Source organism: Maniola hyperantus, chromosome 5 (genome assembly GCF_902806685.2).
Source record: "Maniola hyperantus chromosome 5, iAphHyp1.2, whole genome shotgun sequence".
NCBI lineage: Eukaryota > Metazoa > Arthropoda > Insecta > Lepidoptera > Nymphalidae > Maniola > Maniola hyperantus.
This window is the reverse complement of record NC_048540.1, coordinates 5,278,440-5,306,290: the sequence shown is the minus strand read 5'-3', so window position 1 is coordinate 5,306,290 and position 27,851 is coordinate 5,278,440. Positions and strand designations below refer to the sequence as shown.

Below are 27,851 nucleotides of genomic sequence, written 5' to 3'. Positions count from 1 at the left end.
TGTTAACTGGTAAGTATCAAAGTAAGTATATATTACGTATCAATATGTGACCAATAAATGTAAATTTATTTATTAAATTTTTTGAAATATATAGCATGTTCACTATACGCTATAAATTTTAGTTTTATTAAAAAAAGTAGGTTAACTAATATGACGTCAAGCTATAGCGAAATTAAGACCAATAGCGTTTGACTGCTGTAGGTCACGTGGAGCGCCTCCACCAATAGAAATGCAAACCAGTCTTTGTGTACCTTTTCACCAAAACAGAGTGTAGTCTATGGAGTGAGTGGTGTTATATTTGTTAATTTTATGACGCTAAATACGTAAATGTGTGAAATTCAGGATTATTCTATTGAGCATAAGGATATTTATTTGAATAAATATTCGGTAAGTAAAATTTTAGACGTAGAAATATGTTTTTGTCTGTATTACCACAGTTCGGGACCATGAGAAAGTAACACGACTATGTCCCGCTCTTTTTAATGTCATCCATTCATAATACATCTCATGAACCTATGTGTACTCGAAATAAATATAATGTAGATTTATTACGTTGCCTTGTACGATCATTTAATGAGATAATTAAATTATGTTGTAAAAATGTCATTCTGTCAAAGTGGCGGGAAACAGTCGTGAAGTGAATCATAATATTTTGTTACGTCGTGGTATGGCATACAATTTTGATGAAAACAAGCAGCCTTTTACAGGTTTATATCGTAAATCCTCAGTTATTGGGTTTAAATATGTTCTTATAATGATATACTATAATTTTTTGTTGTTAATACTTCTCTAAACACGCGGCATATTAATATTTGTAACGGACAAAACGTCTGTCGTCTAGTCTGTTGTCTCTTTTCCGCTCATTCATTCACACGCGCTGTGTGATAAGGATAGAATGTGTATTATTATTATTACTTATCGAGCTATTTTAGTAATTTTCTAAACAGTTATTACTCGTGTTTTCTATTTCAAGTAATTGTTATTTTTATTAACAACATGAATGTTTAAATACAATCATTATAGTACGCAATTATCTAGGTACCTACCCTACCTAACCTAACTGTATTTTGAAAATAAAAATTGATTGTAGTTAAATCGGCGCCAATTTGCCGTCAATGAGTTTACGTTTGGTTGTAAAAGTTGCATACTATGCACTGTAGGTATATATACGTACACATTGTTATTAATTCAACTCTTGCGCTTTTTTCAATGCCCTATATTAATTAGGCAGCTACACAGGGATGAGGGAAGCTAATGTGTTGTAGAATTTGATCTGAGGTTGTATCATACTTATTTTACTTAAGTATACCTAATACTGATAAATAATCAAAATAAGTGACAGCAGTGTTAAAAAGTTTATATCAATAAAAAATATTTTACTAAATTCTGTCTACGTGGTAGGTAGTTATGTGGTTCCCACGGCCGGTTCCAAGCGAGAATTTCAAAACGTTTAACAATGAGTGCACCTTGTCAATGTAGTTGTATGGTTATCGAACGAATATTTCTGTGTGTGTGTTGTTGTAGGCTAGGCCACAGTGTAGAAAATGTTAATTTAAAAAAAAACATTTATACCTACAATTTTTTATTTCGTAAAACGCTTTTGTAAACAGTACAGTTAGATTTAATATAGGTACTTAGTACAAATCTTTTATCAAAATGAAAAAAGTAGGTATTACTTTCTATTAGGTACTCAGGTAGTTCCTAAGTAGTTAAGTACATCGGTAGGTATTTACCTACTTAGTATTCACTAGCTAATTCCAGACATGCGTTGCAAATCGCAAATTCGCAATGCCTCTTTCAGTTTTATGTCTCGTGCGCCTGCTATAGTAGGTATGTTGATGGCCAGAAACACGCAATCGCCAACAACCATGTACAAAGATTCAATTAAATCGAATGAACGATGCGCGAACGTATAACTAAGTAACGACTAACGAACACACAAATCTTTTTTACATGTACATAAACGAACATACCGTTAATGGATTACTCTATAAAACAGTTTTGAAATGGTTTTACCATACCATTGGTGATTGGTACCATCTGTAAGATGGTGTTTAAAAAAATTTTTACTCACGTAGGTATTTAGAATTCAATAAGATTAACACTGCATTTGCACATGACAATACTCACGGCCAGTTAATGCGAATTTTACCACAGTATACTTAATAGTACCTACCTACCTACCTTCCAGGTACAGAAGGATCATTCTGCAAAGACGCTTAAGCCGCGTCTAGTTTATCGGTTTAATGGATTAGAATAAGGAGAACACTTTGTATTTTATACAATTAATACAGGAAAGACCCGTTATTTGGGACGCGAGCATAAAAATAAAACTAAATAGCTAGATGCGAAATTTCGAAGATCATAAAAATTAGTAGGTAAGGTCTAACACGAAATCTTTCTATTTTTTCTTCTGAGAACTAAATCCACTATTGCCAAAACTGTGGACACGTCTTCCTCGTCAGAACTCATTTTAGAAATTTTTGTGACTAACAAAAATGTTCTATACTTGAAAATCGCAGTCTACGGCCTGTTAGTTAATTTGTTTTACTAACGTGTTAGCAAAAAAATATTTTGTTCGCAACATGGCGCAGGAGACCTAGCTTTATCTTCTTCTTCTTCTAAATAATATATAAAACGAAAAGGTGACTGACTGATCTATCAACGCACAACTCAAACTACTGGACGGATCGGGCTGAAATTTGGCATGCAGATAGCTTTTATGACGTAGACATCCGCTAAGAAAGGATTTTTGAAAATTCAACCCTTAAGACGGTAAAACGGGTTCGAAATTTGTGTAGTCCACGCGGACCAAGTCGCGGGCACAAGCTAGTAAGTAAATAAACAGCGACTCTTGTTACGACGCAATAAAGTGCTATGCCGCTCATAGCGGGTTGCGGCCTAAAATTTAACAAACACCTCTCTTTCTATCGTGTAACTCTTATCCCTCTATATCAGAAGAGACAATAGTTACGTGAATGCCGTCAAAGGGGTGCGCTGCTGCACCGTATGTAGGTATTTTTCTTAAGTCACGTGACCAATTGAGGCTGACCTGATTTTACGAACACACGTTGCACAGGCTACTTATGGAATTAGGTATTAATGTATGCAAAGTTATACAGGCTACAATTTTACTGTACATCGCATTAACAGCGCGTTTTGCCCTCGATTGCTCAAAAGTTGGCACCGGCCAGCCGCCAGGGCCCAGGATACGACAGGGAAGGCCTGCAGTGTATCGGTGAAACCCACTATTCGCCTTTGCTCGCCCTCGTTCGCTGTCTGTACACGCACACTTCTACATATAAAATTATCGCTGTGCGTAAGTTCAAACTATCATACTGATCAAACTTACTCTGTGGGAAGTGCACTCAACGAAAAAGGGACTGGCGAAGGCGGCTGCAACCAGTCAATTGTGTGCGTGTGTTTCAATGTAGTTGTAGTCTGTTCACGAGAGGCCCGGCACACACACCTGTGGTTGATTCCGTCAGCCGTCACACTCTCCCCTAATGTTAACGGTTGGTATCCCGACTAAGCGAAAACAAAAAGTTCGATCTACTTATAAAAATAGTTCAATGAAAAGCTTAATTAATCGCTTACAAAATATGTAATGGTTATCTAGAGCATTTTTTATTTCGTCAGTCCTAAACTTTTAATCCATATAATCGCAGATACCATTAGTCAGAATTTCACCGGAGTTGTCCTAACTTGAACTCTAACTCTACCCTATCCATCTCATTCTGAGAGGGAGAGCAATGCTCAGTAGTGGACCGGCGCGCGGCGCGGAGGGTTTGAATTGAGATGACAAGATGGTGGCATGGCTTTATGGGAGCCTGACTTCCGGTGTTCTGGAACAGAGGTTTTCTAAACTTTGGTCTGGGTATTAGATTAGGCTTGCAGTCATTTTCAGATAGGTACCTATTTGTATTATGTAGGTACCTAATACCTACCTATCTACAGTATCTACTTAACTACACCACTTATGTGACGACCTCCCTAGCGCAGTGGTAAGCACTGTTCGTATTAGCGGGAGGTCCCGGATTCGATTCCTGGCAGGGGTTTGGAATTTTATAATTTCTAAATTTCTGGTCTGGTGGGAAGCTTCGGTCGTGGCTAGCCACCCTACCGGCAAAGACGTGCCGCCAAGTGATTTAGAGTTCCGGCACGATGCCGTGTAGAAACCAAAGGCGCATGGGTTTAATAAAAACTGCCATACTCCTTCCAGGTTAGTCCGCTCCCATCTTAAGAGCTTATTCCACCTTCCTAAATAAGACGTCCTAAATGGTATATTTATCGTCAAACTAGCCAATTTTGCCACTCAATGATACTTTGCCCGAAAAGCAATTTATAATCAAATTCGCTATGTAATTTTTTTGATAAATTAACATTTAAAGCAAAATTTGTTAAATTTTGATGGCGGGTAAAGTAATCCGGACTTTCAGCCAACATTGCCCACATGGCAAAGTTGGCTAGTTTGACGGTAACTATGGCCATTTAGGACGTCTTATTTAGGAAGGTGGAATAAACCCTTTAGACTATAACATATTATTCTTAATTACTTAAATTAGTTAAAGACTAGCGACCCGCCCCGGCCTCGCACGGGTAGCTCGCTACGGATCTCTAATTTTTTTTAAAATAAAAAGAATTTTCAAAATCGGTTAAGTAGTTCCGGAGATTACCCCCTACAAATAAACATACAAACTTGACCTCTTTATATTAGTATCTTTACATTAGTATCTTTATATTAGTATGTTAGTTATATCTTTTTAGTATATTAGTATAAAAATATAGTGTAACTTTTTTATTAACGAAATTTGCTTATAAATTGCTTTTTGGGCAAAGTATTATTGAGTAGCACAGTTGGTTAGTTTGACGGTAGCTATTTTTTTTCGCTATAGAGAGCTTTCGTTATGTGGAGAGAGAAAAAAATAACCAAATCTGACTAATCACAATAATTTTTAATATTTGTTTCAAAAAGTAGTACCTACCTACATAACTAGTTAATGCAAATTTATTATTCTAGTACACTTTGCCTGTCATTTTTTGCTTTGCCAGTATTTTCTTAAGTATTTTAGACATGTTGTGAAATCATCTTCATTAAACAAGAACAATTTTTCTAATAGTTTAACGGCATCGAGTGCTTTTTGAATAGTTGGTGGTGGTTCAGAATCGTCCAGTGGGTCATCTTCTTCATCTTCATTTTGTTTTTCCTTACTTTCCGACTCTAAACTGAGTACGTCTTCATCAGTAAGTGATGCTGTTGTGGCCAGGTCTTGATCTATATCCTTGTATTTTTGCAGATGTTCGTTAAAATGGTGTGGTATATTAAATTGCTTAACCCAATCACTCACGGTCCCAATTTCCTCACTATCACACTGCTCCGTTTCTACTGTATCATTGTGACAAAATCCTGCTTGACGAAAAGAATCCCGTATAGTTGCAGCTGTTGTCTCTTTCCAGGCTTCAGATATGAAGTTCATTGCTTGTAGCATATTAATCGAGGTCTTACCGTCAGATTCGATCAGTTCCATCAACAACTTCCATGTATAGATACCTTTCAGGCTTGAAATCACACTCTGGTCCATCGGCTGCAAGACACTGGTTGTGTTAGCTGGAAATAATGCTAACTCTATGTTCCGAAGATTGAGTATAAGAGGGTGAGCAGGGGAATTGTCTACTAGAAGCAAGATTTTCCGTCCCTTCAGTTCAGCATCCCATTTTCTCACTTCTTCTTCAAAGAACTGCGCTGTCATCCAAGCTGATTTGTTTGCTTTGTATGTGACAGGCAACTGTTTTATGTTCTTGAAACACTGAAGGTTTGATTTTCCTATAACCATAAGCTTCCTTTTTTCTGTGCCACTCATATTGGCAACTACTAGAACGGTAATACGCTCTTTAAAGAGTTTTCCTCCCACACATTTTTCTCCTTTGAATTTTAAAGTTTGGTCGGGCGCCATGTTGAAGAAAATTCCCGTTTCATTAGCATTAAAAATATCATTCGGAGCATAGCTATCCCTTAATTTTGGCCATACTTTATTAACCCAGTCCTTAGTCACATTTATATCGACATCTCGCGCCTCTTCATTAATTTTACTAAAGCTAATGTTGTGACGGTGTTTAAATTTCCCGAGCCAACCTTCTGACGCTTTGAAGTCAGTAATGCCTAGTTGTTCAGCAAGCTTCTCAGCCTGAGCTTTAATATTTGGTCCCGAGATTGGTTCATTATTCTGGCGCTGATTGTTAAACCACGTCAACATTGCTTGATCCAAATCTTCGAATTTTGGCTTCCTCAATTTTTTAGGACACTTTCCCTCCAGTTCCGCCTGCAGAATTTTTTCCTTGTTTTTCCAAATTGTAGCAACAGTAGATGCACTTAGCCCCAAACGTCTTCCGACAGCACTTTTCTTTTCTCCCTTTTCTATCGCACGTATCAAACGAACTTTTTCGTCAACACAGAACGCTTTTCTCTTGCTTGTCATGTTTACAGTTTTAAAGTTGGTTTTAACTGTTAATATTACGATAGGCACCTACTCTGTTTGGTAACTGAGACCAAAGTCCAAACTTTCCTCTTTCCATAGACAATGCAATCCAAAAATAATGGCAAACATGCGCTAGACAAGTAACAATAAGCAAGGCAGCTGTTTACTACCTCAGGCGTCTTAGAAATTTCGACACTATATTATAAAGGCTTAGGGGAATGAACGAAGCCGATAACATGGACGATATAATACCGATAATAAATATTTATTGACGTTTAACTCACGTATTCTGAAACTGAGAATAGTTGTTGCGTTATTAAGAGTTTATCAACAATAACTTGAACTAAACGTCTACGTTATAGGAAGTTTTTCGTTACAATGAACGACGACGTTATGTCGGTTAGCAAAGCCTGGCACTTTCACGTTAGGTACTCACACACGCAATTTTATTACACAGCATGTTTAAGGAAAAAACGATTTATAATATTAACGAGATTGTGCCTAAACTGTTTTCGGCGCGTTGCGTGCCGCCAGTTTTGAGATAAATATTATCATATCTACGTTGCAAATAATGTATCTCTGTAAATGTATGTAATTTTAAATCACTACTTAGGGCGTTTGTGCACTCATTCGTATTCGGTTCGTTTTCATGATTCATGAAAAAACGATTCGGAGTGGCCTTCATACAAAATGTACTTACGCGTATGTACTCATTCGATTCGTGATTTGACTTTGGTTGGTACCTAGCTACTATCGTTTTATTACTAACCAGTTATTCATAAAATTATATTGCTTTTTTTTTTTAGTTTCCGTTTAACGAAAACTCTTTATAACGCATTAAAATATCCCAGGTCCCTTCAATTTCCCTATCTAGTAGTCCAACGTCTCAATCCTGTTGCTGCAAGGGACCTGACCACCAAAACTGACTGATGGGATTTAGAAACTGTCCGTTTTAAATAATTGATATTGGAGGTACCTACCTACCAAATAAAGGCTTTTTGAACTCGAGAACCCAACTACTCAACCTTGATGCTGAGAAATTGCATTTTTAAATCGTGGTAATCACACGGGATTTTTAAAGAATCATCCGTTTAAATGTTTTAACGAAATTTGGTACAGAGATACCTTGCATATCGCGGGGACGGGCTACCACGGATAGGCTGTATACTTTTTGTCCTAGAAAATCAAAAGTTCCCACGTGATTTTTAAAAACCTAAATTCGCGCGGACCAAGTCGCGGCCATCAGCGTGTACCTAAATAAAGTTTTGGAATGAGAACGAATGTTTTCTCCAAAACTGGAACGTCCTGGATTTACCGGAACTTTATCGTGTCAAGGTTGTTTTACCAATCTTCTATTTAGGTAGGTATTTCATTCCTTGTTCCACGATTACCTATTATATTTATAGAAAATACGCGACAGGTTGAAATGGCAATCAGGGAGGGAACGCCCCGCATACACGCACAGCCCCCGCGCTAACCTGGTGCGGGTGAACGCGGGTGACGTGCCGAGGTGTCACCCCGCTTCACACCCCGATTGCCATCTCGACCTGTCGCGGACTATAGGTACCTACCTACTACAAAAATAGTTTGTGTAGTAATATGTACACACGAAATTATGAATACTTTATTGAAGAAGCTTGACTCAGTATCGCTTATTACGAAGAGGACATTGCCCCGAACCGGCAGGTGTCATCATTCTACAAATTGCGAACAAACACAATTTATAAGTTTTCGAGTCAAAATGTTTCCTGCCTTAGGTATTCCTTAATTCATTTTATAGATCTAGTAAATATTACCTATTATTATTATACTAATAAATAATTAGGTATTGCTTAGATCCAATGCAAAAGCATAGTCTTTTTAAAACATTAGGTACCTATTTCGAGAAACTTGGCTCAGCACCTAATCCCTGATTAGAAATCAACAATCTTTTTAATCGCAGTTGGTTAATTTTCTTGGTATGACAAAATCTAGTTGTAATGAAAAAGTTTTCCTGAAAGTTGTACCTTTGAGTGCAGACGCTAAAAATTATATTGAAAGTTCATACGGAGGAATATTTCAGTTTCCCTCCCTTTTGAACTGGAAAGTAGACGGTGGGGAGTGACTACGCCGCACATCCAATCAATACATAACCCCTCTATTTCGACCTATCACTGCGCGCGCATAAAGGAACACGTCGGAAAAATTTCGCGCCAAGCAAGTTTCCATGAATATATTTTTAATCAAAAGTACGTAACCAAGACTCCCATTCAGAAACGCTTTTAAATATCACGCTATGTGCATAATAATATATAACTCGAACTAGTCTAGAGCTTTAGGTAATTCATGATGAAACCTAATTCAGAATGGGATACCGAATGCCATGTAGGTACCTACCTAATCCATCTAATAGTTCAGACCACCTTGATACATAATGTTTTAGTATTTATTCAAAGTCTCAATTCTTGGCGCCTAAGATGATACCCAGCAAATTTTTAGAAGCTCAAACTCACAGGTTTAGGTTTTTGTCTACCAATATTATAAACTTCGATTACCTAGTTATATGTGTATCTAACTAATTAATCCACATCAAAAATTTCGACGACTAGCTATCTTAATTTATTTTCTAAAATATATCTTGCCCTGATCGTTAATTAATCACTCAATCATTCCACCGGATCAAAGGTTTTCCATGCCCATCTATCGATCAAGATTTTGTAGGTGATCTATTTTTAAATTTTACGCAATAGGAAGGGAGACACGAGCTTCATACGAGATGCCCTGTCTGTAAAATGCAATGCAAAGACGCTTAGATGAAAGCTCAATTAGGTATTTGTAAACAGGGGGTTTTAAACTTTTTATCAAGCTTACCTACATATTATGACTTAAGACCCAGGGCGTGCCAGACCTTCCTTATTTTATAAAAGCCTAACTCTGCGTGTTTCTCCAACACTGGGAGGAAAGTTTGTTTGGATGTTGGTTTGGATCATGGTGGCTTTGGGAGATAACAGGTAATAAAGGTGTAAAAAATCTTACGACAAAGTATAAAGTACAATTTGTTTTATATTTTCTTCAGAATAGTATTAGAAATCACGTCATGCATTACCAACCACTTAGTAAGTATGGTAGCAACCCCCTGCTAGAGCTACACCTTTAAAGTTTAATAAATTATCAACGTTTAAAAAATATATTTACATTTTCCTATACTGAATATTTTCTTTCAGTTTTAGTCATCGATCTAATAATTGTTTCTGTACACGTTTGTGAATTGGTTGAAAACTAAAACGCATGTTTAGTCTGAGAATTGGGACTTGGGAAATCCTAGAAATGGCTTTTTTCGTAGTTGGCAAAGCCTCCCATGAGTGTTTAATACAATTTTTCAATTTATCGCGATAATGCTCGGCCGTAGAGCGTAGACTTGAAGGTAATTTGGCCGGAGAGCAGACTACGACGAGTTCAAGGCGATCGCGCGCGGTCAGGTTCGAGGACACGCGGCCCCTCGCAGCGCGGGCGCCTACTTGGCCCCCGCAGTTTTTACACGACTTATGCTGAAATCGATCCTAGAATAGTAAAACCTTAGTACAATACAGGCTGTAATCAGAACGCTGGCAGAAACGAGGATAGGTGATAGTACACAAAAAACGACAAAAATAAATAAAAATAAACCTATGTTTTGTAAAAGTTCACGATATATTGCAAATAAAACATCTGACTGACGCTAGAGGTCAACGAACGTTGCGTAAGTAGGCCACTCGGAGTCAATGCCGCGTCGTAGGTGAGGCATTGACCAGAGTTTTGCATGCTTTACATTGCGGGTTTGAAAAAAAAAACACAAACTACAAAATCAAGCAAATGGTTATTAGTATTGGATTATGTTTAGGTAGTAGGTATAACAATAACGCTAAGTTTTTGCTAGCGTTTTCTGGTTACACCCGGTATTAATCCACCGACCACAATCAGGAGGAATAGGTACCTAATGCACGCGCATTTATTTTTCGACAATTTGCCCGCACAGACATGATGGCGTTCCATTGACAGTTAATTTCTTATTAAACATCAATTTTTAAATAAAACTAATAGGTATGAAATTTTGAAAATCATAAATGCCGCTCCCTGTGTAGGCTTACCAGTAGGCATCTTGTGAGATCTGTGACCTACTTCCTCCAAACTCCAAACTAAGAGAAATCCGTCCAGATTTCCGTACGGGCTCCGTGGTAAAACAACTATTGCAGTGAATCTGTTGGTTTTTCATTAAAATAATTCAAAATAATAATTGTAGGTAGGTTACTTAATTAAATAAAATATTTTTTATTATTATTATATGATAATATAATATATCTAAATAGCCAAAAGAATACCTAATATTCTACTTACCAGCTTATGTATAAGTAATAATTTTAATGACCTGGTTGGTGTTTTTATTAGTCTACAAAATATTATAATGAAAAGGAAACTGAAAAATACATCTGGCCGCTACCACCTCTACAGTATGCGGCAGAAAATAATGTATCGGCCTTTAGAATGACATTTCGGCTTTGAAGAGCGAGCGTTGTCTCTATCACTTATACCTATATATGACATTTTGTCGGTCCCAACGACAGAGACAATGCTCTACGAATCCGCTAGCTGCTTCTAAAGGTCGATGTACATTACCTACTGTACACGGATTTGGTCGTTACTTGTTACCAACCACCTGCTTCGTGAGATCCATTTAAGAATCAAGCCTCGAACCGTATAGCTATGACCCTTATTGCGGTGTAAGTTTATTTTTAAACTAGCTGATGCCCGCGGCTTCGCCCGCGTGTATTTAGGGTTTTAAAAATCCCGTGGGAACTTTTGATTTGCCAGGACAAAAAAAGCCTATCTGTAGTAGCCCGTCCCCGAAATGCATCCCGGGGACGGGCTACTTCTTAGGTAACGGCTTTCTCTATTTATTAAAAAAAATACGCAAATCGGTTCAGAAAACTCAGAGATTTCGGAGTATATAGGTAAAAAAACACAACTGCTTTTTGCGGAACGGCTGAACCTATTTTCAAAATAGGTTCAGTCGTACCGAAGATTAGCCCGTGTAAACAAACAGAAAGACAAAAATTTTAAAAACGTGCGATTCAGTTATGGTATAGTTCAAACAACCATATGAGCTTTTCGAAATTACAGACGGACACTTCAATTTTATTTATTAGTATAGTGGTATAGAGTATAGATTGATTCGTAGGCGAAAATATGAATAAATAGTTCAACGCTAGTGGATGTCCGCTATTTTACTCTGATAACAGCAGGCTGTAAAAGACATAATATAAAATGCGTAAAAAATGACTCCTGACGCGCCATTTTAACTTTGTGTGTCCATGTCAAAAGTACGATTTCATTAAATGGTTTACTTTAGCGTTTAAACTACCGTGAGTGATTTCCATTATAAATACTATCTGTCCCGGCTTACTCACGTGTGTAGTCGACGTTAGCCCGACTACACACGTGAGTAAGCCGGGACAGATAGTATTTAAATGGTTTACCTTATTTTAAAAGTAAATCGAACCGTACTTTTGACATGACAGTTGACCCATAGAGTTAAAATGGCGCGTGAGGAGTCATTTTTTACGGACTATACGCCTACTTGATGCTTTACAAGTTTACGTCTTCTTAAAAACCTGGTTTTAACTAAAACTAGTAAAGGAGGATCCACACCTGCGAACTATGCTGCTCAAATCGCAGGTGAAGGCTCGTTCGGCGCCGCGCAAACCGAGCGGAAACTTCAATTTTTAACCGACTTCAAAAAAAGGAGGAGGTTCTCAATTCGTCGGAATCTTTTTTTTTTTTTTTTTTTTTTTATGTATGTTCCCCGATTACTCGAAGACGCCGGGACCGATTTAGAAATATTTTTTTTTGTTTGAAAGGGTATACTTCAAAGTTGGTCCCATTTAAATTTGGTGAAGATCTGATGAACATCTTCGAAGATAAATACTGGAACTCCTCAACGGATAAGAGTAAATTGCTCGCGATCAGTGTATACGCTTAGTAAACAGTAGATTTTTAACCAGTCATAGCATAATTCCATGGGGCAACTAAAAATTGTGAAATAAAAATTTTTTACAAAAAAAATAAAAACCGACTTCGATACACAAACACTAAAAATTGAAAAATAATTTAATTTATTACCGAATATCTTATGTATACAAGAGTTAATATAGTTCCATAATAATATTTTTTGGGGTCGGTGCCAATGAGGTGCCATTGTGGAGTCTCATAAAAATATGAAGTCTAGACGATTCGCGCAGCTAAAGCTAATTGGCACCGGCACCAAAAGTATTATTATGGAACTATATTAACTCTTGTATACATAAGATATTCGGTAATAAATTAAATTATTTTTCAATTTTTAGTGTTTGTGTATCGAAGTCGGTTTTTATTTTTTTTGTAAAAATTTTAACACCTGCGAGCTGATAACACACGAGTCAGATGGCTCATATTACTCGTATTATGCTCATAGGTGTGGATCCTCCTTCAGGTATACTCTACTACTTGGGTATGTAATACAAGTAGATAAACTGATTAACTATTGGCAAATAATATGTAGGTACTTGCTACTTATAGTAGGTAGGTAATAAGAACGAATAATCTACTCGTGTGGCCCGATCGTAGCTTCATCAGTGATTTATATTGTTAAGCACTATAATTAATATTATCTATGCAGACACGTCACAATGACTATTTTATTGTATACAAAAAATGTTAATTAAAGTACACAAGTGTGTTATATTTTGATAAAACTCATTCATAAGTGCCGGCTAACAAGTTTAGCGAACGTAGACTCGGGCGGGTGTTACCTTGACTCATTTTTTGCTGTACCTAGATCTAGACAAAACGTTCAATGACCAAATGTTAACAACTATTTGGATACCTGGCCGTATCGAATATTAAATTATTGTATTATAATACAAGGCAGATTAATTCGATTTCCGACTTATCTGATTTATCGATGTAAAGACGTGAATATTGCTGAAGGCCGAAGGTAGAGACTGAAACTACAGCTTTACTTCTATAGGGACACCAGACTGCGCAGCGTTTCTTTGACTATTATAATATTCTTCCCGTAAACCTTCACAGAATAGTTAGTAGGTAATCTAATAAAAACTTTGAGAATATTCTGATAAATTACCTACACCTATTAGAATAGAATAGAATGTTTTTTTATTCATGTAAACTTTTTACAAGTATTTATGAATAGTCAGGTAGTTTTAATTTACCATTTATTTAATTAGGGGTTGTTACCTGGACTCTGATCTATTTTTTTTATGTTTACACATTTTATAGGTACAAGTATGCCATTTCTATAAAATTAAATAAATAAAAAATTATTAGGTACCCACGTATATTTTAATGGTCACGACAATAATGCCACCACTAAAAATATGAAAGGTGATAAATGTGAAACTTGAACCTTACTTTTATGAGCAAGCGACACGAAACTGCGTGGCGTTTCCTGAACAACTTTTTTCGGGTAAATTACAAATTGGTACCTACTTACTTAATGTAAAAAATATTTTACAAACATAGTAGGTATGTATTTACATATAAATATTTTGCTTTAGTAAATAAGTAGGTAGGTAGTAATTATGCAATAAATATAAAAGTTAAGGTTCTAAGTTCTAACTGATTCATCAACCCCAAAACCGCTCTTTAGATAGGATAACTCAACTACAATTTTTTTTCATAACCCATACTTAGGTATAACTATAGTACGCGACAGGTCGAGATGGAAATCGAGGTGGGGACGCCCAGCACATCCCCGCGCTAACCCGGAGCGGGAATGCGTCGTTGTCGTGCGGGTGTGCGGGGCGTTCTGTCTGTCTTGTCGTCTGACTACTGTCCTAAGTATCTACACTCTTCATTTTCATCCTACGAGCACTTTTGACTGCAGAATGTTTTGCACTGAACGAACTACTGTGCACGGTAGACATAGCTGAAAAGATATATAAATACATAATTGGGTATTTGACTCCAATTTTTTTATTACTTTATTATAAACTAGAATAAAAATAATGACGTAAACTGAAAAACTAATTAAATCTATCAAATAACAAAAAGTTATAAGCGTTTAAATATTTCTGATTAGACAGAGATAGCGATACAGCAGTTTGACGTCACACCTACTAATGCCATAGTAGCTTCGTGCGGTTTCATACAAATTTTCGTTTTGCGAGAAAGGGATAGAAGACCCTCCCACTCCAAAATTAAAATGCCTGTAACTTTGTAAATCTTTGTTGGATTTTAATATTTTTTTCAGTATACGTCATTATTTTTATCCTAGTTTATAATAAAGTAATAGTATTTATCAAATTCAAAAGTAGGCAAATACCCAATTAAGTAAGTACATATAGGTATATTAAGTATTAACCAAATGTAATATTAACTATTATTAGTAGGTATGTATTATAATTTTATCCTAATTTCTAATACAAAACAGAAAGTAGGTACCTCTCGTAAAAACAGCGTTTTTTAACTTTAACCTCTTATCATTAGATGGAAAGAGAGTCGTTTTAAAAATATCTTTTAATAGTTCCTACTTCATATCGCACGTAAAGCGAGATGAACTCTAAGTAATAAAGAGCGAGTTCATGGCCCTCTTGAGTCTTGAGGCATGGCACTACTATACACGGCCACATGCGACTTGCGAGACGGATCTACAGACGTTTTCGGCCTGTGTACATTTTAACATAAAAAGACTGAATAATAAGCGATCATGTCACGTTTCTAAACCTATTGATGTTGCAAAGAAAAATAAGAAATGCCTACCTAGGTATACTTCCACGAGTATCCGATTGCTGGCAAACGCTGAGTCAGTTATTAATATTATAGCTACAGATACCTGACCTGATATTATGTATATAGGTTAGGTAAAGCACGAGTTTTAGTTTATAAAATGAATAGCCTGTCTAAGTACCTCTACTTTAATTCCTAATTACCGTCTAGCAATTACAAAACGTGTTTGTTTTATTCTGAACATAGTCCCTATCTTTAGTAATTTTTTGGGAAACATCCTTTCATTATGATCGATTTGTTCTCATAATAATAATATAATAATTAAATAAAGTCTGCTCTTGTTATTTCGGCAAAAATCTCTAAAGTGGTTCTACCTATCTACTTCACGAACTTATAAATTAATCGGAGTTGCAGGTATCCAAATTCCAGGTAGGTAAGACTAATTTTTCAATTTTTTTATTATTTTAGTTTTAAAAATAAGGCAAATCAACAAATATTTCTTAACAATTTAGTTAATAAAATAAAAATGAAACACCTACTGGTTCTTCATCAGTTCATAGAAATACGTGCAACCAGGGCTTTCGCTGGCTAAAAGGGCGCGGTATGGCGGCTGCGATGTCATTAGGGGTAGGTTCACCCTCTTTCGATCTTCTATAGCTATCTCCCTCTGTCACCCCAATTTGGTCTGTCTCACACTGATGATATATTTGATACTATAAATGCTATAACAATCTCTTTTAGCGCCAAATATGAATCAAACTTCGAGCAGGTAGAAATACACACTTTATCATTTGAAATGTCTACTCTACGATAACGATTAGTGGAAGGCAAATGATTAAAAAACTGGTAAACTTGTTTGTGATTGGCCAAAGATATCGTACTCACGTTTATTGTTATCAGTCAGTGCACTCGATTCGCATTCAAAATATTTTGTATGTTTATCTAATGTAAACATGGATACAGGCGTCTTATATTTAGTTAGGTGTTTATGCAAATCATTACTTATTACGATTTTAATTATGTCTTAATTTTTACGTCCCTACCTATTTTTTTTTCTACTTGTAAATAAATCCTATATTTATTATTTTAATTCGCAAGATTCTGCTTCTAGATCGCCTTATTAGTATAATTAAGTCTGCTTAAGTCTGGCTTTTTCAGCAAGCCTATAAGACTCAATGGGAAAATACGGAGGTATTATTATACATACCTAGGTACATCATCAGTTTGAAAAAGTAACGAAACTTATTAAATAAATTAGTTGCACCTCGTCGTTTAATAATCACAATTTGTTGTATGCTTGTAAAGTGCATAGAAATAGTCGAGCGATAAGATTTATCACATCTATCGTTCCCCATTTCCATGAACCGTATTTTATGCTCTGCTACCTATATTCCTTGACTATAAGTCATTCCCTTGACTTTTTCTTCCCTTTATTGTTCACTTCTTTGTATCGACACAAAAGATAATGACTGCGATGATGTGCCGGTTCTGAAGGCAGAAATGCAGTTTTGTTCTGTATTTTATGTAGGTATATAGTTAGTAGATAGACACAGGTATGTTCCTTGACTAAATGACATTCAAATTTTCGAGGGTAGGTATAATGTGAGATGGTAACCTTAATTTAAAAATTCAAGATCTGCAGCTTTCCATAAGTTTTGAAAAAATAAGTGGGTAAGTTTAAATCCTGGGCATGTAACCCATGCTTGACTGCTGTCTTATAACCTCTGCTGCAGAGTTTCAGCTGGTTCTACAACCAACTGGCAGGCAGTAGGCATACGTTCATGTGGTTTACATTACATTATAGTCTTACTTATTATTTCGAAAGATTTCGCTTTTGTATTGTTAATTTTTATCGCTATCAAGAAATAAATTATTTTGTTTATGACGCGGTCGGATCACAATACCTAATGTTTCTCCAAATCTTGCTCGCACTTGACGGTTTGTGTACGTCGCGTAGATAATTCAATCTTTGAGTTATTTAAATTAGGTAACTTCCTATCGGAAGAGGATGAAGCTTATGTGCACGAACGACTAATGTGGTATAATACACGCGGCTAACAGAACAAGTTTATTTATAGTAACTACGGCAGTGTTCCAACTTTCAATAAAAAATGTTATCGTCCCGAACTTGGAAGCCTTTCGGTGCGCCACTTGGCGTCAAGGTTTTTTTGGTAAGCCCCTAGGTAGAACGAGACTTCCATTCGTGGGGTTCAAGTTACTTACCACCTCTACTATTTTATAAATAATGAATGTATGTTGATGTAGGTCTTCCAATAAGCTTTTCGAGAGGTCGAGGGTTCGATCCTGGGCACACACCTCGGACTTTTTGGAGTTATGTGCGTTTAAAGCAATTAAGTATCACTTGCCTTAATGGTGAGGAAACCTGCACGTCTGAGAGTTCTCCATAATGTCCTCAAAAGTGCGTAAAGTCTGCTAATTGGCACAGGGGTCAACGTGGGAGACTTTGGCCTAAACCCTTTTTAATGTGAGAGGAGACCTGTGCTCAGTAGTGAGCCGGCGATGGGTTGATTATGATGACGAGGTCTTCCAAAAAAGCATTTTAACGACGCTAAGCAGAAGTCATCAATGACAAAGAAAAAGTACTTATATTTTCATTCTTCTTTACTACATTTTGCTCTTTTACTAGTAGTTAATAGTTACAAGACGAGTGGTCAATGTAACTTTATAGTAAACCATTCATTTACATAATTAGCTCGTGCGAGTTTACTTTTTCCGTCCTTAAGAGAGCGGAAACGAGAAAGCATCAAAAACATAATCTTTCTCTTTCACGGCTAGGGCATCGCATACCAAAAGACAAAAACAGGTTTCACTACCGAGTAGTGGAATTTGTTCCCGTCTTCGTTTCGTCACGAAAAAATGGTCGCTATTCAGGAGAAAAATGGCGCGAAAGTTCAATACATAACAAATTTAGTTTTTCTTACTTTAGTCCTTTAGCGTTACAACTTCAAAAATTGCATTCCATACCAATGTTATCAATTACCTTCAGAAATTACCGATTTACTTAAAAATATTTATGGATTTAGCACATCGTATACTTACTAGTTGTCATAATTATTTTCATATTCAGTAAAAATCTCTTTGTTTTCTAGGTGTGCTTAGACAATATGGATTTGTACATCACTGACTCACTCCAAGATATGCTGGACATGGATATAAAGAATGAAATAGCAACGGATCTGAGCAGTATAACAGATTTTCCTGTTAGTATCATTTAATTCTGCTAATTCTACCCTCATCTACAATTTAAAAAAATAACAAAACTAACCCACACTTCGTTTTACAGGACTCACTAGGATTAAATTTCTCAGAATTGCCACCGTTATTAGATATGGACACAGACAACTCAGTGACATGGCTAAACAATTCTTCTTCAAGTTTTGTCCATAATCTCGATTTGTACGGGTCCGAAGCGAATGCTGTCATGGTAAATCCAAATTCGGTTATGCCATCAACGTTTGCGGAAACGCCAGTTAAAAGTATCGTTAAAGAAGAAGCATCAAATCTATTGCTGACATCGGCTGCTAATAATAATGATCTTAATAACAGTACGTCGTTATCCAGTCCAAAGGAAGAAAAAAGTCACCTAACGTTCTCACCGAATGCCATTAAAGTTTCAAAAGTCCAAGAATCAGAAGAGCCTCCGCCGAAAAAACTAGAAGAAGCCACACAAATGGTCATATACGTTCGAAAGCAAGACAAAGCAGTAGTAAAAGACTTGTTAAAGGATTTAGACACGAGCAAAGTTAAAACAGCTACCTTACCAACAGTGACACCTACCGTGCGGATTAAAAGTCAATCGGAACTATTGAAAGTTAATAATAAAAGCTGTTCAATATTAAATAGTAGTCATAAAATAACAAATTCATTAGGAACTAAAACTATTATATCTGGTAATATACACATACTGGATGCTCAGCAATCTAGGACAATTTTAGCTAATAGTAACAAAAACGCGACAATACTGATCGATAACTCATCGCTAAATAACAGTAGACAACTAATTAAAACGTCAGTGAGCAGTGCGTTCACGATGGACACTAGCCAAGCTAAATATGTAAATAATTCTAGTAAAACAGTAGCGGGCGAATTCCCTAAACCGGCTTATTCGTATTCATGTCTAATTGCGATGGCCCTAAAGAATTCCAGGACGGGAAGCTTACCAGTTTCGGAGATTTACAATTTTATGTGGTAAGTGCAATATAATGCGTACGAAATGAGTGCTTACAGTGTACCTAGTATACAAGTAGTTTAAAAGTTTTACTTTTACCATGACAGTTGGTAAAATACATACACATAAAGTTTAAATGGCGCGTGAGAACTCATTTTGTATGGAGTTTACATAAAATCACTCTTTGTTCTGCTTTGCATTTCAGAGTGATGAGACTAATGAAAACACTATTGTTTCAGTCAACACTTTCCATACTTCAAAACTGCACCAAACGGATGGAAGAACTCCGTCCGACACAACCTAAGTCTCAATAAATGTTTCGAAAAAATTGAGAAACCCTCAACAAACGGAAGTCAAAGAAAAGGTATAGGTTGATTTATGCTTAAAGCCATAACAATATCATAAGAATCAGTATATCATTCACAACACTTTTACAGGTTGTTTATGGGCAATGAACCCATCAAAAGTTGGAAAAATGGATGAGGAAGTTCAAAAATGGTCAAGAAAAGATCCACAAGCAATCAAAAAAGCGATGGTATATCCAGGTAAATGGTAACACTGAACTCATAACTTACAATAAGTTAATAACTTATATAACCAACATACAACGGTAAGGGGTTTAACGACATATAGCATACTGGGTGATTTTAGTCCAAATTTCGGTCAACTCGACTGTTCAATGTTTCTTGTTCTATGATGGGACCAATGCAGACTATAGTTGGCTCAATGTTTTGATGAAGATCTAGGAACCTACCTCAGTTTATCACATAAATCCCCTACCATTATATAAAGAACTAGCGACCCGTCCTGGCTTCGTAGGTAAAGCCCTATAATCTATGTCACTCAGGAAGAATGTAGCTCTGTTGGTGAAAAAAAATTCAAAATCGCTTCAGTAGTTTCAGAGATTACTTCCTACATACAAACTTACAAACTTTTCCTTTTTATAATATTAGTATAGATGGAAACGAGTCACTATCCTCAACAATGAAGAATATGTTTAACACAGAGAGAGATTGTTTAAATTGTATTATGTGTTTCAGAAAGTCTCGAGGCGTTGGAGCGAGGGGAAATGAAGTATAGTGGGTTTGGCAGCGACAACGAAGTCGACGACGATGTCGACCCGGACGCGGACGTCGAGCTCGACGCAGACTTCGAGATAGACGCCGATGTGAAGGAGGCTGTTGAGGAAGAGGAGACTGTTATAGAGCAGGTACGACTTGCTATATTATACCTACTCGAAACAGGCTCATTACTTTGGCGAAGTCTATAGGTACACAAGAAACTTGAAGCTTAATCCAGGTAAATCCCATTTGTTCTATAGAACTTGACGTCATCGGGCAGAATGTATCCTAATTTTTAAAAGTAAGTAAATAAGTACAATGGTTTTACGGAAAGTTGAAAGAAAATAACCTAAAATTATACTGAAATTCTGTTATCAAATAAAATTAACAAATTATAGAAACATATGTATTAAGATCTCGTTTTCGATGAGATTGCACATTGCACCGTGTGGGATAAGCAGTTGACATTGAACAAAAAATGTGCATTCATATTATCCTCTGTGAGTGACCTCTCGAGAATGCCAATACGCAGTGATACGATAGTAAACGCCCAATGTCGAGGCATTGTCAACAATGCAGAAACACGTTTTTTCCGATTTTTGTTTTATTGGTCAGTGCTTGATCAGCGCCATTTGTTGTTCTAAGTTTTAATATGTTAATAAAGAGTCAGTGAAGTAAAGTAAATCAGCCAAAATTTCCAGTATAAAAATTTATTAAGTACATAAATAGAAATAATATTTCCCGACATTACTTTTTCTCTCTGTTGCTACTTTAAGCTGAAGGAAAATATCGTGAGGAAATTCGCGTGCCTGAAATTTCTCCATAATGTTCTCAAAGGTGACTACTGCAACTAATAGCAACTAGGTCTTACCATAGAATACGTACCTTTCAGATAAGGACACAATAAAGTGCAACCCTGCTCATTTAACAAACTCTTCTGGACTCTATCTCGGGTCCTCTTTCTCGAGTCCCGCGACCTCGTGAGCTCGGCCTGATCCCGTCTCATACTGATAAGACAATCATCAGACTTCTTCACTCTGGACTGGTTTCCGCACTTTAACGTTTCTGCCCCTCCCCGCTGAAATAAGAGAATCATAGAACTCAATGTAATATTCCATTTGTCGCAGGAGGTGTCGGACCAGGAGTTGGAAGTGGAAGAAGTAGAGGGCACGGGCATGGTGGGCGGCACGTACCGCCTGCTGGCCACGGGGCCCTCAGGCGCGCTTACCTCCTACATCGCAGACATGGAGTCCGGCGAAGACGTCAGCGACATCGAGGTAAACTATACCATAACACACGTCATACAGTCGTACTACCACACAGGCAGAGGAGGTGGAGACACGGGCATGGTGGGCGGCACGTACCGTCTGCTGGCCACGGGGCCCTCGGGCGCGCTCACCTCCTACATCGCAGACATGGAGTCCGGCGAAGACGTCAGCGACATCGAGGTAAACTATACCATAACACACGTCATACAGTCGTACTACCACACAGGCAGATGAGGTGGAGACACGGGCATGGTGGGCGGCACTTAGCACCTGCTGACCATGGGCATGGTGGTATTTTCACCTCAAATAACAAGCACCTAATCCTACATAATATTAATAAAGTATGTTTCAACATTATTGCCCTTTAACACTATTGTCTTGGGCTATATGATATCACATTCACTTTAAGCTTCCACACAATCCATAATTTTAACACAAATTATAAAAAATATGAATCCCCTGTTATTTTCAGGTATTGGACCATTCGTATGAAGAGTTTGACATTGATGTTACGAAACCCGTCAAACTAGACCTATCCCTTACAGAAAATTATACAAGTAAGTATAAATCTCTGTCTAAGTAGTACCTGCCTCCACCTTTAGTTTATATCTTTTTAATAAAATTCCATGTGGTTCACACCATATTTCAACTCATACACAAAATCAATCAGAAAGTTATCCTTTTTATGTTTATTTTTTAGAGTTCCGTAATCCATCCCCAAGGGTGCCAATGGGACCCTATTAATAAGCCTCCGCTGTCCGTCCGTCCGTATGTCTGTCAGCGGGCTGTATCTCGTGAACTGTATTAGGTAGAGAGTTGAAATTTTTACAGAATGTCTATTTCAGTTACCGCTATAACAACAAATAATTTAAAATTTAAAATGACCGCCATGAAATTTAAAGGTGTTATTTCTTGTACGATGGTACGGAACCCTTCCTGTGCGAGTCCGAATATCGTAATAAAAAATATTCCTGTGAATATAATTATGGGACAAAATTATGGGTCTCTGACGGACAAAATCTGTAACGAACAAATCCGTAGGAGAACCAGAGTGACCGACATAGCTCAACGAATTAGCTAGCTCAAATGGCAGTGGGCAGGCCATGTCTGCCGCAGAACCGATGGCCGCTGGGGCAGATGTGTTCTGGAGTGGGATCGCGTATCAGCTAGCGCAGTGTGGGACAATCTCCAACTCGCTTGACTGACGACCTTAAGAAGGTAGCGGGAAGTGGGTAGATGGGGAAGGCAGAGGATCGTGTGTGGTGGCGCGCTCTTGGGAAGGCCTATGACCAGCAGTGGACGCAGACAGGCTGATTTGTTGAATATTTATCACCACTATCATCTATAACCCGACTATCAAAAAGAGTACCTACAATAGTACCTACTTTGAATAAATGATTTGAATTTTGAATTGTACAATTACAATTTTGTTTCAGTTCATCCAGCGAAACGGGCAAAGACGAACTACATTTACCGACCAGTTACAACACAATCGCATACAAGCAGGCGGAAAACTCCCCTGGTGAATAGAGTGGCTTTAGTTTAAAGACTTTATATTAACTCTTCTGTGGTATAATGGAATTCACCTAATGTTGGTGAATCGTTAGGTATATAGCATAGTTTTCCAAATATAAAAGTGAAATAAGTGCAAATGATTGACCCCACCCGTCAGCGCAAGAATATAATATGGTGAGTTCACACTATTTAAGAAATAAAGCATTTACGTACAACAAAATAATTTGCAACAAAGTTTTACCTCTTGCAACAACTTTTTGGCTTAGTCTGTATTCTAATATTTTAATTATTAAAAGAAAATACACAAAAATAGAAGAGTTAGGTACTTAAAAATATAAGCAGAACAGTAAAACAATCTTAAAGTTTAAAATATACACCAACTGTTGAGATTATACACCAAACGTATAACTGGTGTAATCGCCAGCACATCCCACACCTGCGCACGAGCACGGCGCACGAACTTTGCACACAACACACATTGAATGGGATGTGTCACTCTTTGTATGTACTGGCCGCTGAAGTATGCAGATGTATAGCTGACGCCAAACATCTTGAATACTGTGAGGTGGTGACTAGTAGCGTCGCGCAAGTTTTAAACAAATAACTGCAGATTAGCGAGCGTAAAAAAACATCAGAGATTCCAAAAACTTTTGCGTCCGCGTCACTACACTAACAGTTTATAGTGTGACTAGCTTATGCTCGCAACTTCGTCCGCGTGGACTACACAAATTTCGAACCCCCGTTTCACCCCCTTCCGGGTTGAATTTTCAAAAATCCTTTCTCAGCGGATGCCTACGTCATAATAGCTATCTGCATGCCAAATTTCAGCCTGATCTGTGCTGTGCGTTGATAGATCAGTCAGTCAGTCACCTTTTTCTTTTATATATTTAGATTTCTCAGACTGTATGTTACAAACAAACAAAATCTGATCTCAGGTCCTCCTTGCTTATATAACAGCGATCGCAAATAGTCCAATCTAATGTGGCGGTTCATAGACTGAGGATACAAGCCTGGCTGAGACCCGCCTCGTGTTCAGATCGGACTACTTGTTTTGCGCGCTGCATACAATGTGGACATGTTAAACATTTTAAATAGTATGAACTTACCTTACACACAGTTTTTTTGGGATAGCACGGCTATAAGTAATGTGGATGAAAGGATAAGTGTAGTTTAGTTTCCAGTGAATTGTTCCACTATTAGAGTGTAATATTACAATTATGAACGAGAATAAATAATGATAATATGGAAGTAGTGTCCGCCCGGAAGTAGATTTCTGGCTGAAGCCGAAGGTATTAATAACCCTAAGAAATTCAGTCTAAAATAGGCTAACAATGAATAAAATAATGTTTTTTTAGTTTATATTGATTGTTTTTTTTTGTTAATAAATAATAACAATTCGAAATTATGTCAATTATACTTAATATTTATTTACTTAAAAGTAATTTAACAACCGCAATCAGTCTCAGTTCGTTCAATTTCGGTGCTTCCTTGAAACCACACGAGTAGATATATAGACCAGAAGGGAAGCTTCATACTAGTGGGCAGCGGCTGGCTGTAGGTTCACTCACTCATAGCGCAGCTCACGCACACCACGTGTCACGGACGCCCCGTTTGCCATCGAACTGGGCGCAATCGGAGCGTCCGTGACACGTGTGCGTGAGCTAGTGTGAAGGTCTCGAGAAGATATCTACTCGTCTGCTTGAAACCATCGGCTTCGACCAAAACTTCGGTCCATTTTGGCCAAAAATGGCCGAAGCCAAAGCCGACGGTTCGGTCGGATACTATATAGAAATGAATTGAATGTAATGTGTGGTTTTTACTATACTAACTGTTAAATTGAAAGTGATAGTCTGTACCAGATAAGTGTATTTACGTTTTGCGAAATGGAACACTTGTTACATATCGTACACTGTAAAATATTTTTAATTCCTAAGTAATTTTAACAGAAGTAGTGATATTTGACTTTAAATTTTAATTTGTCATATTTTTTGTTCTTTGTGTCTCGGAAGTTATTAATATAATAACTAAGTACCTATTATGTAAGTGAAGAATCTTATATTGGTATCGAACCGTTCAGTACAAAACGTATTTTGCTGCTCTATTGATACATTTTGTATACCTACTACTACTTATTAGTCGTCATCCACTATACATAATTTGTCATCAATTCTGATCAGTCATCGCAAGAAATATTTCTCAGGCACTAGGGTTCTAAAAATGGTGCTGTAAAATCTACTTTAACATTATCGGAATAAGTTTTACAATTCAAAGTTAAAGCACTCTACTTCGTCTTCTCTACAAAGAAAGTTAATTTTGCACAAGTTAAAGTAAGCAGGTCGCAAACTGTCGATATTTTGCAAATCGCAAGCACATTCCTACTGTTGATGTCATTTATGAGGGGACGACTGGACGACAGCTTGGATGGCTGGAGTGAAGACTTCGGCGGGGAGGGGCAATGCACGCACAACAGACGGAAACGTTTAAGTGCGGAAACCAGCCCAGAGCGAAGAAGATGAAGAAGAGGGGACGACTCGGATGATAATGGTCGTACTATTCAGAATGTGAATTTCCATAAGAGTACCTACATGTTTTCGTCCAAGACCTTTGCACGACTGATCTTGACGTACAAAAGTATGAATATAGTAGCAAGAACCGTAGCGGGTATATTAAATGAATCCCACCGCTTTGTATATATTTTTACTTAATAATGTTGACACTGGCAGAGCTTCGAATCTTGTCATATAATATCTTATATCTGAGCCGAACTAAGTTGTTTAAAAAATCCCTTGAATTATTTCATGCATCAAAAATGCGTGGATTCATTTAATGGATAAAGAAGTAGGAACACATTTTATTATGCACTTTTAGGAGTAATAATTGGTGCTTTTTCGATTGTGCATAAACTGAATTACATTAAATTTATGATATTAGTGTAAAATGCCATCTTTTTCCGTGGAAAACATTGTGAAGAATTGTGGTTATAATTTTACATTAAATTAAATTTAAAAATTGTGTACAGCAGAATTAGCACAATAATTTGTCACAGTGACATGGAAATGTATGCGGCTCAGATTATTTTAATATGTTGTCTGTAATTCTTTCTCATATTGTGTCAAACGGGAGCCCAACGCATTTGTTGAAAGCGCACGATAGTAGTGTCACACAATTTACTACTAAACGTTACTGGTAAAACGTAGTGTTTATGTGTCTTTTGGGTATTTGATAGGCGAAAATGGGCGAGCTGTGGGGAAGCGCTAGGCGAAGCGCATTCCAGCGAGGTGCGCAGATATTTCCGACGGCTTCTACTTCCACTTTTATAAGTCGCATCGGCAAAATTCGTTTGTTTCACGTCATCTATTAATGATCTGATTTGGTCCCTTCGTTACCAGTTTCGCTAGTTACTACCAGTATTTCTACCATTCATAAAATTTAATACACGGTAATTTTTTTTTGTCAGCGTTACTCAAAGTTTAACATAGGTACATTACTACTGGCTAAATTCCAAAAGTTCATGATAACAATATGATTATGATTAAACTAATCATAATTATTTTCAAAATGATTAATTAATTTAATCATAACTATAACTGATGAACATATCTCCTCTCCATTCCGTTTAAGTGGAGAAGGGACTCAAGGCACTCATCTTGCGCGTTTTCTGTAGGGATATTGCCAAAAATTATATTGATGCAATATGAGAAAGCTAAACTTATTTTTTGTTTTATATTACTGTACCTACCTACTATTTGTCTATTACGAAAAGGTAATATTTTAATGCAATGAATTTGTAGAAATTAACTTTTGTTTATAGTGAAATATGATATAAATTCTCTGAATCCTGAATTTACACAAAAAATTTCTCAAGTTATTTTATAGGTAGTTACTAATCTTAAAAACTAAGTAGCCAAATCATCAGTAAATGGTGTTCGATGAATTTGACGTTAATTAGGATTAATAAAAAGCTATTCTTATCATAGTGTTACTTTGGAGCAAGTAAAAAATATATTATTATGTGCTATGAAGTTGATATCTATATCTAAAGAGTTAGTGGTGCAACTCTATTATCTAGTAGAATTTGGTTGTGATTTTTTTTGAAGTAACTGTCTAACTAAATTAAAAGGAAATCAAATGCAAATATTGGACGACCATAATATAATTATTATCGGCATAGTGTGTGCTTCTTGCTATCGTAAATTATTTTGGAAAAAGTATAGATAACAATTCAATACAGAGCACCTCGGTAACGGAGCAAAATCACGTCTTAATACTAATGAATTGTTCTACACCTAATAATTTAGATTAGATAAAAACTGTGATATGAGCTTGCTATTGGTTGTAGGACAAAGCGAGAAAAGCAGTTGGAATCTCTTTACATTTATTGGCTGGACTAGGTAGTCGTTTTAATAATAATAATAATAATAATAATAATGTTCTTTATTTCAGGCAAAATGTACCCATATTATTACAAAAGTCAATAAAATTATAAATAAAATAAAAATAATTAAAATCTACAGTAAAAGTAATAACAAAAATAAGTACAATAATGTATTATTGTATAGTATTTCTATCATTATTTTCGATTCGCACTGCGATGCTGCGTCAA

General features: G+C 36.7%; 2 protein-coding genes across 2 annotated transcripts; one reads left to right on the top strand and one right to left on the bottom strand.

Annotated features, from left to right (window-relative positions):
• The first annotated feature begins 10 nt into the window (after nt 1–10).
• On the top strand, nt 11–26,273 carry jumu (jumeau). The gene is made up of 9 exons (XM_034968986.2): nt 11–387; nt 18,326–18,436; nt 18,520–19,424; nt 19,644–19,768; nt 19,842–19,949; nt 20,445–20,614; nt 21,593–21,742; nt 22,206–22,290; nt 23,170–26,273. Exons 1-9 carry the CDS (start codon nt 328–330, stop codon nt 23,277–23,279), a joined length of 1,824 nt encoding a protein of 607 aa, XP_034824877.1. The 5' UTR covers nt 11–327; the 3' UTR covers nt 23,280–26,273.
• On the bottom strand, nt 5,000–6,824 carry LOC138402325 (tigger transposable element-derived protein 4-like). Its single transcript, XM_069498554.1, has one exon. The coding sequence runs from the start codon at nt 6,474–6,476 to the stop codon at nt 5,034–5,036; it is 1,443 nt and encodes a 480-aa protein (XP_069354655.1). The 5' UTR covers nt 6,477–6,824; the 3' UTR covers nt 5,000–5,033.
• Nucleotides 26,274–27,851: the final 1,578 nt, after the last annotated feature.